This window comes from Electrona antarctica (genome assembly GCF_951216825.1).
Source record: "Electrona antarctica genome assembly, contig: scaffold_93, whole genome shotgun sequence".
In the NCBI taxonomy this organism is placed as follows: Eukaryota; Metazoa; Chordata; class Actinopteri; order Myctophiformes; family Myctophidae; genus Electrona; species Electrona antarctica.
This window is the reverse complement of record NW_027638165.1, coordinates 325,082-339,323: the sequence shown is the minus strand read 5'-3', so window position 1 is coordinate 339,323 and position 14,242 is coordinate 325,082. Positions and strand designations below refer to the sequence as shown.

Below are 14,242 nucleotides of genomic sequence, written 5' to 3'. Positions count from 1 at the left end.
CGATACTCCACCAAGATACCCATGTACCTGTCTAGATACTTCCTTAATGTTAACGAAGTTCACACCCACAACACCAGAGGGAGTTCAACGAACCATGTACAACCCAGATTCGGCACAAACAAGGGACTAAATTCTTTTCGCTCCTATGCCACCAAAATGTGGAATGCCCTACCAACAGTCATTAAGACATGCAAATCCCTTGACTCCTTCAAAACCGCTCTCAAAGGGCACCTACGGATGGCCGCAATTCAAAACTGGCCCCCGTAAAATCTGAATCCCCCCCACCGCCCACCCCTTTTTCCCTTCACTGTAGGCTATATGAGGTTTCTTTTCCCTTTTTTGTTCTGTTTTGTTCTGTTCTTTGACTATATAGAAGTGTCGAGTTCCAATCTGGCTTCAGAACGTCCCACTCCACTGACACATGCCTTCTCTATTTGAGCGACCACATCAAACATGAGGTGGATGCTGGCAAATACTGCGGCATGGTCAAGCTGGACCTCCAAAAGGCTTTTGACACCGTGAACCACTCCATACTGGTTAACAAGCTAAAAGCAATTGGTTTCGATAGCACATCAGTGAGCTGGATGCAATCCTACCTGGAGGGGAGAGAACAGATGGTGGAGGTGAATGGAACACTGTCCCCCCCCTCCCAGTGAGCTGTGGCGTTCCACAAGGAAGCATACTAGGGGCTTTACTGTTCCTATATGTTAACGACATGACTTCAGCTTGTGACTGCAACTTGTTCCTGTTCGCAGATGACTCAGCACTGCTAGTCTCGGACAGGAACAAACTGCAGGTTGAAAAGGCCCTCAGCTCTGAACTCGGTAGAATCTGCACCTGGCTCGCTGATAACAAACTATCTTTACACCTGGGAAAAACTGAATCCACTCTCTTTGGCTCTAATAGTAATCTCAGCAAGGCAAATGGCTTCTTGGTTAGAGTGGGTGACAATGTTATCACACGTAAAGATGAAATTACCTACCTAGGTTCCATCCTGGAGGCTAATCTTTCCGGTGATAAAATGGCCACCAACGTAATCAAAAAGGTCAACCAAAGAACAAGATTCCTCTACAGGATCTCCTCACTGGTCAACAAAAACACCTTGAAGACCTTAACAGGAGCCCTTGTACAAGGTTTCTTTGACTATGCATGCACCTCCTGGTACCACAGCACCTCAAAGGCCCTTAAAACTAGGCTCCAGACTTCCCAAAACAAACTGGTCAGGCTCCTACTTGACCTCGCCCCCCGAACCCACCTCACCCCTGCCCACTTCGACAGGCTGGAATGGCTTAGGGTCGACGACAGAGTACAGCATCTTGCAATGGGTCTGGTCCACAAGATTCGATACACCACCAAGATACCCATGTACCTGTCTAGATACTTCCTTAATGTTAACGAAGTCCACACCCACAACACCAGAGGGAGTGCAACGAACCATGTACAACCCAGATTCGGCACAAACAAGGGACTAAATTATTTTCGCTCCTATGCCACCAAAATGTGGAACGCCCTGTGGAACGCCCTACCAACATTCATTAAGACATGTGAAACTCCTTCAAAACCGCTCTCAAAGGGCACCTACGGATGGCTCTAATTCGAAACTGGCCCCTGTAAAATTGGAATCCCTCAAACACGGACGCAAGGACAACACAAGAGACGGTCGCGGCCACACAGCCAACTCAAGGTACGGCCACGGAGCCGACTTGGGGACCCAACGCAAGGACAACACAAGAGACGGTCACGGCCACACAGCCAACTCAAGGTACGGCCACGGAGCCGACTTGGGGACCCAACGCAGCTCCTCCTATGGTGTACAGATTCCTATCTTAATATACCAAGGGGATTACATCGAGGTGAAATGGAGAAAAACAAAACCGTAAAAGAGGATTTTCAACCGGATTCTCACAGCGACTTTTACCTGGTCAATGACGAAGTCAACGGGATCATTGGAAAGCGGCCTGGATACGGTTTAGCAGCTATTCAATCCCTACTAGCACAAAGAGACAAACTCCAGATTAACAAAGGGAAGAGATCTTTCTTTCTCATTATTTTGTTACTGTCTGGCGACATCGAGAGTAACCCTGGTCCCGTGAACACACGACAAATGGCAAGACGGCTCCGGAGTGGACAAGTAACCGGAGAGAACAAAGGAATCACCATCGACACAACAACACCAATGCCGACCAGCCAGGCGACGACCAACAACAACAACACCGCTGGCATCCTTCCTCACCACCAGCCAACCTGCACACCCATGCTGGATATACACGCTGATGTCCCGGCTGTGGATACTACATTCGCAAGAGCCGTGCGCGTCCCAGACAACAGCAGGCGGAGTGATCTTACATCGGCGGAAGTCGAGGCAAAAGACACGGACAACACCACCATCTACAGGCATGAAGAGTCTCCACATCCAACCAAGGGGGACATCGCGGCTGGAGACGGACACCGTGATACTTTACCTGCTATTTCTGCTGCTTCTCCGGTCGACACCATGGCTCAATCGGCCCCACCAGAGCCCTCAACAAACCTGGACGAGGGAGTCATTCAGTAAGTTCTGTGATCTACATAGTGTCAGTCAGCTAATTACCCAACCCACTAGAGTGTGTGATTCTACTCAAACTGTCATTGATCTCATTCTGTCCTCGGACAAATCCAGAATCTCCAAGAAAGGGGTTATTGTATGTGGGCTTAGTGATCATTTTATGATATTCTGTACCCGCAAAATACAACAACTTAAGACCGGCTGCCACAAAACAGTCATATCAAGGGACCTCAAAACCTACTCTAGTGAGGTCTTTAACCAAGTATTGGAGAGTCTGGATTGGTCCGTGATGGATTTATAATGAAGATAAAACCATTTAGTTGCATATAAAATGCAGAAGGGACAATTAATGATTTACCCAAGATATAAAGGACTGTATTATACCGAATTACTGAGCCACACAGGGCTATAACTATAAAAAAAAATACTTTTAAGAAAGTATTTTTAGTACTGAGGAATACTCAGCACCACAACCGGTTAACAATTAGCTTTAACAGGATTACTTTAAGCAGGAAATACTCTTTTAGAAAAATACCTTGTACCCAATAAAAAGATGACACCACCAGGAAGAAGGATTGTCCAGTCAGCAGATTATGATTAATGTCTATTCATTTTCAGATCAGAGAGACAGGACAGATCCACACACAGCCAAATTACAAAAAACTCTCACCCTGTGCGACAAACTGCACAGGGTTCTCTCTCTGCCGGACAATTCATTTCAAAGGCATTAATACTGGAGAATACAATTGTTGATACACATTTCATTGGCGGAACAGACAGTTAATTTCCACTAGGACACGCTGGCACTAGGTGTCGAACGCTCATTGGACCAGCACATAGATGATGAGACGGATATTGGGACAGCTTCATAGACCGGGAAAGCACTGAGGCTGGCGTTGCTATGGCAACCTGAAGATAACCTTTCTTCCCGGCTAGCTGTGAACTCTTTACAGAGAGAAATGCTCCTATCTACTTTCTCACTAGCCACCAAGGTCAAATACATGCAGTGTTTATCCAAATAGACCTCTCAATATGCCAGCTAACTTTTGTGGCTACAGGCAGACAGTATGGAGCCTAATTAAGATATAAAATCTGAGCTTGGCGTCAGGCAATCCATAATATAATATGATATAATAATATAGGTCTGAGATGATTAGGCCTGTGGAGGGTGACATGACATAAATAGGATAAGGAGAACACGGTCTGGGTCAAAAGGAACATATTGACACAAGTCCCCAAAAATACCAAAATAGCAGATCTACCAGATCTATCAGTCCGATGAGCTTAAAAGCACACTTGTCGAAGAAGCTTGGCTTGGTTTTAAAACCAAATTTACATCAGTACTGAACAACATGGCTCCTTTGAGAACCACCAGGGGCAAAACCCGCTCGGAACCATGGATGAATTCGGACATACTGGCTGCAATGAAAGCCAGAGACAAAAAATGCTCTGAAGTTCTAAAATGCAAGTCAAAGCTAGCCAAGCGCTTCGACAGTGTTCGCCAAGCTCGTTTGAACAACCTAAATACACAACGAATCAAACTACGAAACAGTGTAACTGCCATGACCAAATCAGCTAAAAGTAACTTCATTAATGATAAAGCTCAGGAAAACAAAAACAATCCTCATGAGCTCTGGAAGCTACTGAACAATCAACTAAGCTATGGTCAGAAACTAAAAACCAGATTTTCGAACATAAACATCAAATCTGACAACACTCTCATCACTGACAACCTTGATGTGGCCAACTACTTGAATATCTTCTTTACAAACATAGCAACAACTCTGGTTAACAAACTGCCCTCCCACTCTGGGCTCTTTGGTGTAGAGCACATTACAACCTTCTACAAAAACCTAGGTGTTTGTAAAGACGATTTTAAACTAGTTATGGTAACAACTGATGAGATAATTAAGAAACTGAGTGCCCTCCAACCCCACAAGGCCACAGGCCATGACAACATTCCCTCCAAATTTCTCAGAGACTCAGCCATCTCTATAGCTCCAATCATCACCCACATAGTAAACCTCTCCATCAAACAGGGACAGGTCCCCCAAGATTTCAAACTGGCCAAAGTAACCCCCTTGCACAAGAAAGGGAGTAAATTAGACCCCGGCAACTACCGCCCTATTTCTATTCTTAGTTCCATCTCGAAAGTGATGGAAAAAATAGTCTATGAACAGGTTGAAAAGTATCTTGCCACTAATAAATTATTGTACGAGTTCCAATCTGGCTTCAGAACATCCCACTCCACTGACACATGCCTTCTCTATTTGAGCGACCACATCAAACAAGAGGTGGACGCTGGCAAATACTGCGGCATGGTCATGCTGGACCTCCAAAAGGCTTTTGACACCGTGAACCACTCCATACTGGTTAACAAGCTAAAAGCAATTGGTTTCGATAGCACATCAGTGAGCTGGATGCAATCCTACCTGGAGGGGAGAGAACAGATGGTGGAAGTGAACGGAACACTGTCCCCCCCCCTCCCAGTGAGCTGTGGCGTTCCACAAGGAAGCATACTAGGGCCTCTACTGTTCCTAATATATGTAAACGACATGACTTCAGCCTGTGACTGGCACTTGTTCCTGTTCGCAGATGACTCAGCACTGCTGGTCTCGGACAGGGACAAACTGCAGGTTGAAAATGCCCTCAGCTCTGAACTCGGTAGAATCTGCACCTGGCTCGCTGATAACAAACTATCTTTACACCTGGGAAAAACTGAATCCATTCTCTTTGGCTCTATTAGTAATCTCAGCAAGGCAAATGGCTTCTTGGTTAGAGTGGGTGACAATGTTATCACACGTAAAGATGAAATTACCTACCTAGGTTCCATCCTGGAGGCTAATCTTTCCGGTGATAAAATGGCCACCAACGTAATCAAAAAAGTCAACCATAGAACAAGATTCCTCTACAGGATCTCCTCACTGGTCAACAAAAACACCTTGAAGACCTTAACAGGAGCCCTTGTACAGGGTTTCTTTGACTATGCATGCACCTCCTGGTACCACAGCACCTCAAAGGCCCTTAAAACCAGGCTCCAGACTTCCCAAAACAAACTGGTCAGGCTCCTACTTGATCTAGCCCCCCGAACCCACCTCACCCCTGCCCACTTCGACAGGGTGGAATGGCTTAGGGTCGACGACAGAGTACAGCAACTTGCAATGGGTCTGGTCCACAAGATTCGATACACCACCAAGATACCCATGTACCTGTCTAGATACTTCCTTAATGTTAACGAAGTCCACACCCACAACACCAGAGGGAGTGCAACGAACCATGTACAACCCAGATTCGGCACAAACAAGGGACTAAATTCTTTTCGCTCCTATGCCACCAAAATGTGGAACGCCCTACCAACTGTCATTAAGACATGCGAATCCCTTGACTCCTTCAAAACCGCTCTCAAAGGGCACCTACGGATGGCTGCAATTCGAAACTGGCCCCCGTAAAATCTGAATCCCCCCCCCCGCCCCCCCCTTTTTTCCCCTCACTGTATATATTTATTTTCCCTTTTTACCTCCATTATGATGAATTCCTGTTCTGTCTATAGAAGTGTCTATTTGTACGTCTCTAAATGTTTTGATGATTTGAACATGGTGGACCCTGTTGGAAACAAGTGTAATGCTTAATTGGGTCGTCCACTCACAGTTAACAGCCTTTGTATTGAGTTTGTGCTTGAAATGTACTGTAATTCTGCAAACTGTTAATAAATTCTTCAATCAATCAATCAATCAATGAACGGAGCTGAACGTGAATCCCCCCACCGCCCACCCCTTTTTTCCCTCACTGTATATGTTTCTTTTCCCTTTTTACCTCCATTATGATGAATTCCTGTTCTGTTCTTTGTCTATATAGAAGTGTCTATTTGTACGTCTCTAAATGTTTGTGATGAATTGAACATGGTGGACCCTATTGGAAACAAGTGTAATGCTTAATTGTGTCGTCCACTCACAGTTAACAGCCTTTGTATTGAGTTTGTGCTTGAAATGTACTGTAATTCTGCAAACTGTTAATAAATATTTCAATCAATCAAAAACAACAAAAACAGCAACGTATCTTGCGTGCGTGCGTTTGTGTGTGTGCGTGCGTGTGTGTGTGTGATCCATTACTCCTGGCTGTGTTCGGTGATCTGCTAGTCTGGTCTGTGTGTGTGTAGAAACCATGGCTGCAGAAGTCTGTTCATTAATACAAACATCCTGATGATGTTTATAACTTTAATATTATATTAATATGAATCAAATCGCAGATCTGTAAACAGGCGGAACGTCTTCAACAGGTCAGATCTGTAAACAGGCGGAACGTCTTCAACAGGTCAGATCTGTAAACAGGCGGAACGTCTTCAACAGGTCAGATCTGTAAACAGGCGGAACGTCTTCAACAGGTCAGATCTGTAAACAGGCGGAACGTCTCCAACAGGTCAGTTCTTTATCATCATGAGCACAGATTAATAAAACCTCTTTACTCTTGCTTTTTAATCCTGTCATCTGTTCTCACTACGCTGTGTGTGAGTGTGTGTGTGTGTGTGTGTGTGTGTGTGTGTGTGTGTGTGTGTGTGTGTGTGTGTGTGTGTGTGTGTGTGTGTGTGTGTGTGTGTGTGTGTGTGTGTGTGTGTGTGTGTGTGTGTGTGTGCGTGCGTGCGTGCGTGTGTGTGTGTGTGTGTGTGCTCTCTGCTATTCGTTTTTATTGTCTTAATGCTACTGTGTTTTTATGCTACGTTTGTGTTTTTATCTTATAATGTTTTGCCCTGTAATTAATAAAGCACTGCGCTGCATTTTATGACATGAAAGGTGGTACCCTAAATAAATAAAGTTTATATTATTATTATTATTAGATCTGTAAACATAAGCACGTGAAGCTATTGTTGAACTGGAATTAGCATGCAAGCTAACTTTACTGAGCTAAACCAGCTGTCTGTCACTGTGTGGAGTGGAGTAGGTAGTCCACTGGAGACCAAATGGACCCACAGGTCTGTAACTATGAGTGTAACAATGAACATGTAGGGTTCATTTGGTTCCATTTGGTTCACTCTCCTAGTTACAGACCTGTAAGGATCCATTTGGTTCCATTTGGTTCACTCTCCTAGTTACAGACCTGTAAGGATCCATTTGGTTCCATGTGTTACACTCTCAGAGTCACAGACCTGTAAGGATCCATTTGGTTCCATGTGTTACACTCTCAGAGTCACAGACCTGTAAGGGTCCATTTGGTTCCATGTGTTACACTCTCAGAGTCACAGACCTGTAAGGGTCCATTTGGTTCCATGTGTTACACTCTCAGAGTCACAGACCTGTAAGGGTCCATTTGGTTCCATGTGTTACACTCTCAGAGTCACAGACCTGTAAGGGTCCATTTGGTTCCATGTGTTACACTCTCAGAGTTACAGACCTGTAAGGTTCCATGTGTTACACTCTCAGAGTTACAGACCCGTAAGGGTCCATTTGGTTCCATGTGTTACACTCTCAGAGTCACAGACCTGTAAGGGTCCATTTGGTTACATTTGTATAAACCCACACACAGACGGTCAGATACACGGTTATCCAGAACCGCCACAAAAGGCTCTGGTCACTAGTGGTCAGGCTCTGCCAGTGGACCTAACGAGCCGAAGTCCCTCACCTGTAGAACTCCTCCCAGCCTCAGCCAATTGATTGGCATGGCAACCCCACACCTGCCATTTGATTATTTAACCAGTCCACTTTTCACAGTCAGTTTGCACCTCAGACACAGGCAGGCAGGCAGGCGGGCAGGCGGGCGGGCGGGCGGGCGTCCAAGTTCCTTATTGGAATTGTATTTATCAAACTGGATGTCCTTGAAATTAAACCTATATTTCTCTTCTATCCGTTCCTTCCAGCTATAGGAGCATATCCATCCGTTCCTTCCAGCTATAGGATCATCTATTCCAGCTATAGGAGCGTCTATTCCAGCTATAGGAGCGTCTATTCCAGCTATAGGAGCGTCTATTCCAGCTATAGGATGGCTGATAAACCCAGAAGGTGTTTATCTTTGTCCAATAAGAGGAAAGGAACTGCTAAGCGTTCTAAAGGTTCTTTAGCTGGGGCTCCGCCCACATCGACCAGCACTCCTCCAATCACCTCCTTCTTCGCCAACGCTGCTCCGCCCCCCAGGCTGGCCTGCCCGCTGTGCGGCGAGCTGGTACCGAGGTACAGCGTCAACGAACACCTTGACCTGCGATGTCCGCAGTTTGAACGGGAGGGTTCTGGACCCACTGGTCCTTCTGGGCTTGCTGCACATGTGGCCTCGTCCAGTAGCAGCTTCGTCGTGGAGCCACCAAACCCAACAACTCACCCTAGCCCCACCAGAACTCTAGAACAGCACCCAAACCTCACCAACACCCCAAAACCTCATCCTACCCCCACCAGAACTCTAGAACCTCACCCTACCCCCACCAGAACTCTAGAACCGGTGGCGCCTCCAAGCGACGGGAGCAAAGACGTGGAACCCTCCACCACCACAACCAGTCCTTATTTCAAACAACGGAACTCTCAGCAGGCGCCGCGCCGCGAGGTCAGCAGTACTGTGGTCAGAACTTTAGACGTGCAGGGGAGGAGCCTCTCCTCCAAGGGGAGGAGCCAGGGGAGGAGCCTCTCCTCCAAGCTGTCCAGATCTAGTAGTAGGAGGAAGAGGAGGAGGAGTCCTCCTGAAAGCACACAGAAACATCATGATGATGATGTAGTTCTGGTTGGTGTGACAGACGAAGGCTCTGAGGCTCTGAGTCACTCCCAGAAGGAAAACCACCTTCTCCACCAGAGCCACCTGGTCCAGAGCTTACACCATGCAGAGTGTCTGACGGTAACATCTGAGCCCACAACCAGCAGCACTGTGAGGAACCCAGCAGAACATCTCCACAAGAAACCAGAAGATCTTCATGAAGAGGCCATCGTCATCCAACCCCCTGTCCCTTCTCCAAACCCGACCACTGCTTCCTCCATCATCCAACCCCCAGTCCCTTCTCCAAACCCGATGTCTGCTTTCTCCATCATCCAACCCCCAGTCCCTTCTCCAAACCCGACCACTGCTTCCTCCATCATCCAACCCCCAGTCCCTTCTCCAAACCCGATGTCTGCTTTCTCCAAACTAACAAAGAGAAAGAAGACAGAGGGATCTAGGAGCAGGACTGCTGCCTTCAGCAAGAGAGCAAGAGAGGACGAGAGAGAGTCACCCAAAAGACAAGAGAGGGAGAGAGAGTCACCCAAAAGTCATGGTGGGAGAGAGTCACCCAAAAGGGACCTGTGTGACGACCAAATTAAGTCATCAGGTAATCCTCATGAGAGCTCCAATGCTTCCTCCTCCGTCTCCATCCTCGCCCCAGTCCTTCCTCCAGATCACAGCTCAGACCCAGTCCTTCCTCCAGATCACAGCTCAGACCCAGTCCTTCCTCCAGATCACAGCTCAGACCCAGTCCTTCCTCCAGATCACAGCTCAGACCCAGTCCTTCCTCCAGATCACAGCTCAGACCCAGTCCTTCCTCCAGATCACAGCTCAGACCCAGTCCTTCCTCCAGATCACAGCTCAGACCCAGTCCTTCCTCCAGATCACAGCTCAGACCCAGTCCTTCCTCCAGATCACAGCTCAGACCCAGTCCTTCCTCCAGATCACAGCTCAGACCCAGTCCTTCCTCCAGATCACAGCTCAGACCCAGTCCTTCCTCCAGATCACAGCTCAGACCCAGTCCTTCCTCCAGATCACAGCTCAGACCCAGTCCTTCCTCCAGATCACAGCTCAGACCCAGTCCTTCCTCCAGATCACAGCTCAGACCCAGTCCTTCCTCCAGATCGCAGCTCAGATCCAGATGAAAGCAGCATGCCAGCGACGGACGGTGAGCTCACTGCTGACCCCTACAGGACACCCTACTACCTGCGCAACTTCCAGGCAGTCGTGGACAGTGTCCTGGACAACGAGGACGACAGAAGTCTGTTCAACCATGAAGACCTGGAAGTGATAAATACCTTTAAGATGTTAACAGGTTAGTAAACATGGAGTTATCAGGTTAGTAAACATGGAGTTATCAGGTTAGTAAACATGGAGTTATCAGGTTAGTAAACATGGAGTTATCAGGTTAGTAAACATGGAGTTATCAGGTTAGTAAACATGGAGTTATCAGGTTAGTAAACATGGAGTTATCAGGTTAGTAAACATGGAGTTATCAGGTTAGTAAACATGGAGTTATCAGGTTAGTAAACATGGAGTTATCAGGTTAGTAAACATTCAGACCAGGATGTGATAGAGTACTTTAAAGGAACACTTCCTGGGGTCTTTGTGTGTAAATGTGGTTTTAGATTTTAGCAGTGAGCCCAGTGTCTCTGATGTCATCGACACTGGGCTCACTTCCTTCCTGTATAATGTATCCTTGTTGCCATAGCGACAGCCTGTATAATGTATCCTTGTTGCCATAGCGACAGCCTGTATAATGTATCCTTGTTGCCATAGCGACAGCCTGTATAATGTATCCTTGTTGCCATAGCGACCGCCTGTATAATGTAGCCTTGTTGCCATAGCGACCGCCTGTATAATGTATCCTTGTTGCCATAGCGACCGCCTGTATAATGTAGCCTTGTTGCCATAGCGACAGCCTGTATAATGTATCCTTGTTGCCATAGCGACAGCCTGTATAATGTATCCTTGTTGCCATAGCGACAGCCTGTATAATGTATCCTTGTTGCCATAGCGACAGCCTGTATAATGTATCCTTGTTGCCATAGCGACAGCCTGTATAATGTATCCTTGTTGCCATAGCGACCGCCCAGAAGCTGTACGTCAGGCTGTTCCAGAGGAAAGTCAAGTGGCTGCCGGTCAACAAGCTGGACTACGAGGAGATAAGCTCTGACCTGGGGTCAGTTGTTGTGGAGCTGGTGGAGGCTGCCTTCCTACAGACAGGTAACTACTGTCTCTGACCTGGGGTCAGTTGTTGTGGAGCTGGTGGAGGCTGCCTTCCTACAGACAGGTAACTACTGTCTCTGACCTGGGGTCAGTTGTTGTAGAGCTGGTGGAGGCTGCCTTCCTACAGACAGGTAACTACTGTCTCTGACCTGGGGTCAGTTGTTGTAGAGCTGGTGGAGGCTGCCTTCCTACAGACAGGTAACTACTGACCTGGGGTCAGTTGTTGTAGAGCTGGTGGAGGCTGCCTTCCTACAGACAGGTAACTACTGTCTCTGACCTGGGGTCAGTTGTTGTGGAGCTGGTGGAGGCTGCCTTACTACAGAAAGGTAACTACTGACCTGGGGTCAGTTGTTGTAGAGCTGGTGGGGGCTGCCTTCCTACAGACAGGTAACTACTGACCTGAGGTCAGTTGTTGTGGAGCTGGTGGAGGCTGCCTTCCTACAGAAAGGTAACTACTGTCTCTGACCTGAGGTCAGTTGTTGTGGAGCTGGTGGAGGCTGCCTTCCTACAGAAAGGTAACTACTGACCTGAGGTCAGTTGTTGTGGAGCTGGTGGAGGCTGCCTTCCTACAGACAGGTAACTACTGACCTGGGGTCAGTTGTTGTAGAGCTGGTGGAGGCTGCCTTCCTACAGACAGGTAACTACTGTCTCTGACCTAGGGTCAGTTGTTGTGGAGCTGGTGGAGGCTGCCTTCCTACAGACAGGTAACTACTGTCTCTGACCTGAGGTCAGTTGTTGTAGAGCTGGTGGAGGCTGCCTTCCTACAGACAGGTAACTACTGTCTCTGACCTGAGGTCAGTTGTTGTAGAGCTGGTGGAGGCTGCCTTCCTACAGACGGGTAACTACTGTGTTAAATTGTTTCATTGTTCGTTCATATTATTTGTATTTGTGTTGGACCTCCATGAGTTGTTGTCATGTCATTGTTTATAATGATGTCATAATGATGTCACACAGAGCTGGACCTCCATGAGGTCAAGGACGTTCTGGACCTTCTGTCGGCTCCGCAGCTCAAAGCTCTGGCTAAGACCTTCCACCTGGGGGCGACGGGGAGCACGAACAGACGTCTCCTGACGGACGCGCTGCTCCGTCTGAGCGCCCAGAAGTCGCTGTTCTCTCGCAGCGCTGCTGCAGGGAAAGACAGCGTCCGAGATGTCGTCCTCAAAAGGTACTGAAATAAGACTGTCCTCAGAAGGTGTAGATTAGACTGTCCTCAGAAGGTGTAGATTAGACTGTCCTCAGAAGGTGTAGATTAGACTGTCCTTCAGAAGGTGTAGATTAGACTGTCCTCCTTCAGAAGGTGTAGATTAGACTGTCCTCAGAAGGTGTAGATTAGACTGTCCTTCAGAAGGTGTAGATTAGACTGTCCTCCTTCAGAAGGTGTAGATTAGACTGTCCTCCTTCAGAAGGTGTAGATTAGACTGTCCTCCTTCAGAAGGTGTAGATTAGACTGTCCTCCTTCAGAAGGTGTAGATTAGACTGTCCTTCAGAAGGTGTAGATTAGACTGTCCTTCAGAAGGTGTAGATTAGACTGTCCTCCTTCAGAAGGTGTAGATTAGACTGTCCTCCTTCAGAAGGTGTAGATTAGACTGTCCTTCAGAAGGTGTAGATTAGACTGTCCTCCTTCAGAAGGTGTAGATTAGACTGTCCTCCTTCAGAAGGTGTAGATTAGACTGTCCTCCTTCAGAAGGTGTAGATTAGACTGTCCTCCTTCAGAAGGTGTAGATTAGACTGTCCTCCTTCAGAAGGTGTAGATTAGACTGTCCTCCTTCAGAAGGTGTAGATTAGACTGTCCTCAGAAGGTAGAGATTAGACTGTCCTCCTTCAGAAGGTGTAGATTAGACTGTCCTCCTTCAGAAGGTGTAGATTAGACTGTCCTCAGAAGGTAGAGATTAGACTGTCCTCCTTCAGAAGGTGTAGATTAGACTGTCCTTCAGAAGGTGTAGATTAGACTGTCCTTCAGAAGGTGTAGATTAGACTGTCCTTCAGAAGGTGTAGATTAGACTGTCCTCCTTCAGAAGGTGTAGATTAGACTGTCCTCAGAAGGTGTAGATTAGACTGTCCTCAGAAGGTAGAGATTAGACTGTCCTCCTTCAGAAGGTGTAGATTAGACTGTCCTCCTTCAGAAGGTGTAGATTAGACTGTCCTTCAGAAGGTGTAGATTAGACTGTCCTTCAGAAGGTGTAGATTAGACTGTCCTCCTTCAGAAGGTGTAGATTAGACTGTCCTCAGAAGGTGTAGATTAGACTGTCCTCCTTCAGAAGGTGTAGATTAGACTGTCCTCAGAAGGTGTAGATTAGACTGTCCTCAGAAGGTGTAGATTAGACTGTCCTCAGAAGGTGTAGATTAGACTGTCCTCAGGTGTAGATTAGACTGTCCTCCTTCAGAAGGTGTAGATTAGACTGTCCTTCAGAAGGTGTAGATTAGACTGTCCTCAGAAGGTGTAGATTAGACTTTCCTCCTTCAGAAGGTGTAGATTAGACTGTCCTTCAGAAGGTGTAGATTAGACTGTCCTTCAGAAGGTGTAGATTAGACTGTCCTTCAGAAGGTGTAGATTAGACTGTCCTCCTTCAGAAGGTGTAGATTAGACTGTCCTCCTTCAGAAGGTGTAGATTAGACTGTCCTCAGAAGGTAGAGATTAGACTGTCCTCCTTCAGAAGGTGTAGATTAGGCGGTCCTCCTCAGAAAGTGTAGAGATTTTAGTTAAAAGTGTTTGCTCTGAAAGAATATATTCAAAGAAAAAGGGGTTTCTCTCCTGAATGGGTTAATGTATTACTGTTACAATGCATTAGAAGTCAGTATAAG

The 14,242-nt window shown here is 46.9% G+C and overlaps 1 protein-coding gene across 4 annotated transcripts in view; it reads left to right on the top strand.

Moving 5' to 3' along the window:
- Window positions 1-6,641: 6,641 nt before the first annotated feature.
- fan1 (FANCD2 and FANCI associated nuclease 1) overlaps window positions 6,642-14,242 on the top strand; it is a 43,057-nt gene continuing 35,456 nt past the window's right edge. The window contains exons 1-4 of one of the 4 annotated variants that reach the window (XM_079531233.1): window positions 6,642-6,856; window positions 8,394-10,526; window positions 11,297-11,437; window positions 12,395-12,605. In XM_079531233.1, coding sequence (XP_079387359.1) covers window positions 8,516-10,526; window positions 11,297-11,437; window positions 12,395-12,605 — 2,363 coding nt within the window. In that variant the 5' untranslated portion in view covers window positions 6,642-6,856; window positions 8,394-8,515. Of the gene's footprint in view, window positions 6,962-8,393; window positions 10,527-11,296; window positions 11,438-12,394; window positions 12,606-14,242 lie in introns of all 4 variants that reach the window. The other 3 variants (XM_079531234.1, XM_079531235.1, XM_079531232.1) reach the window with 3 other exon arrangements.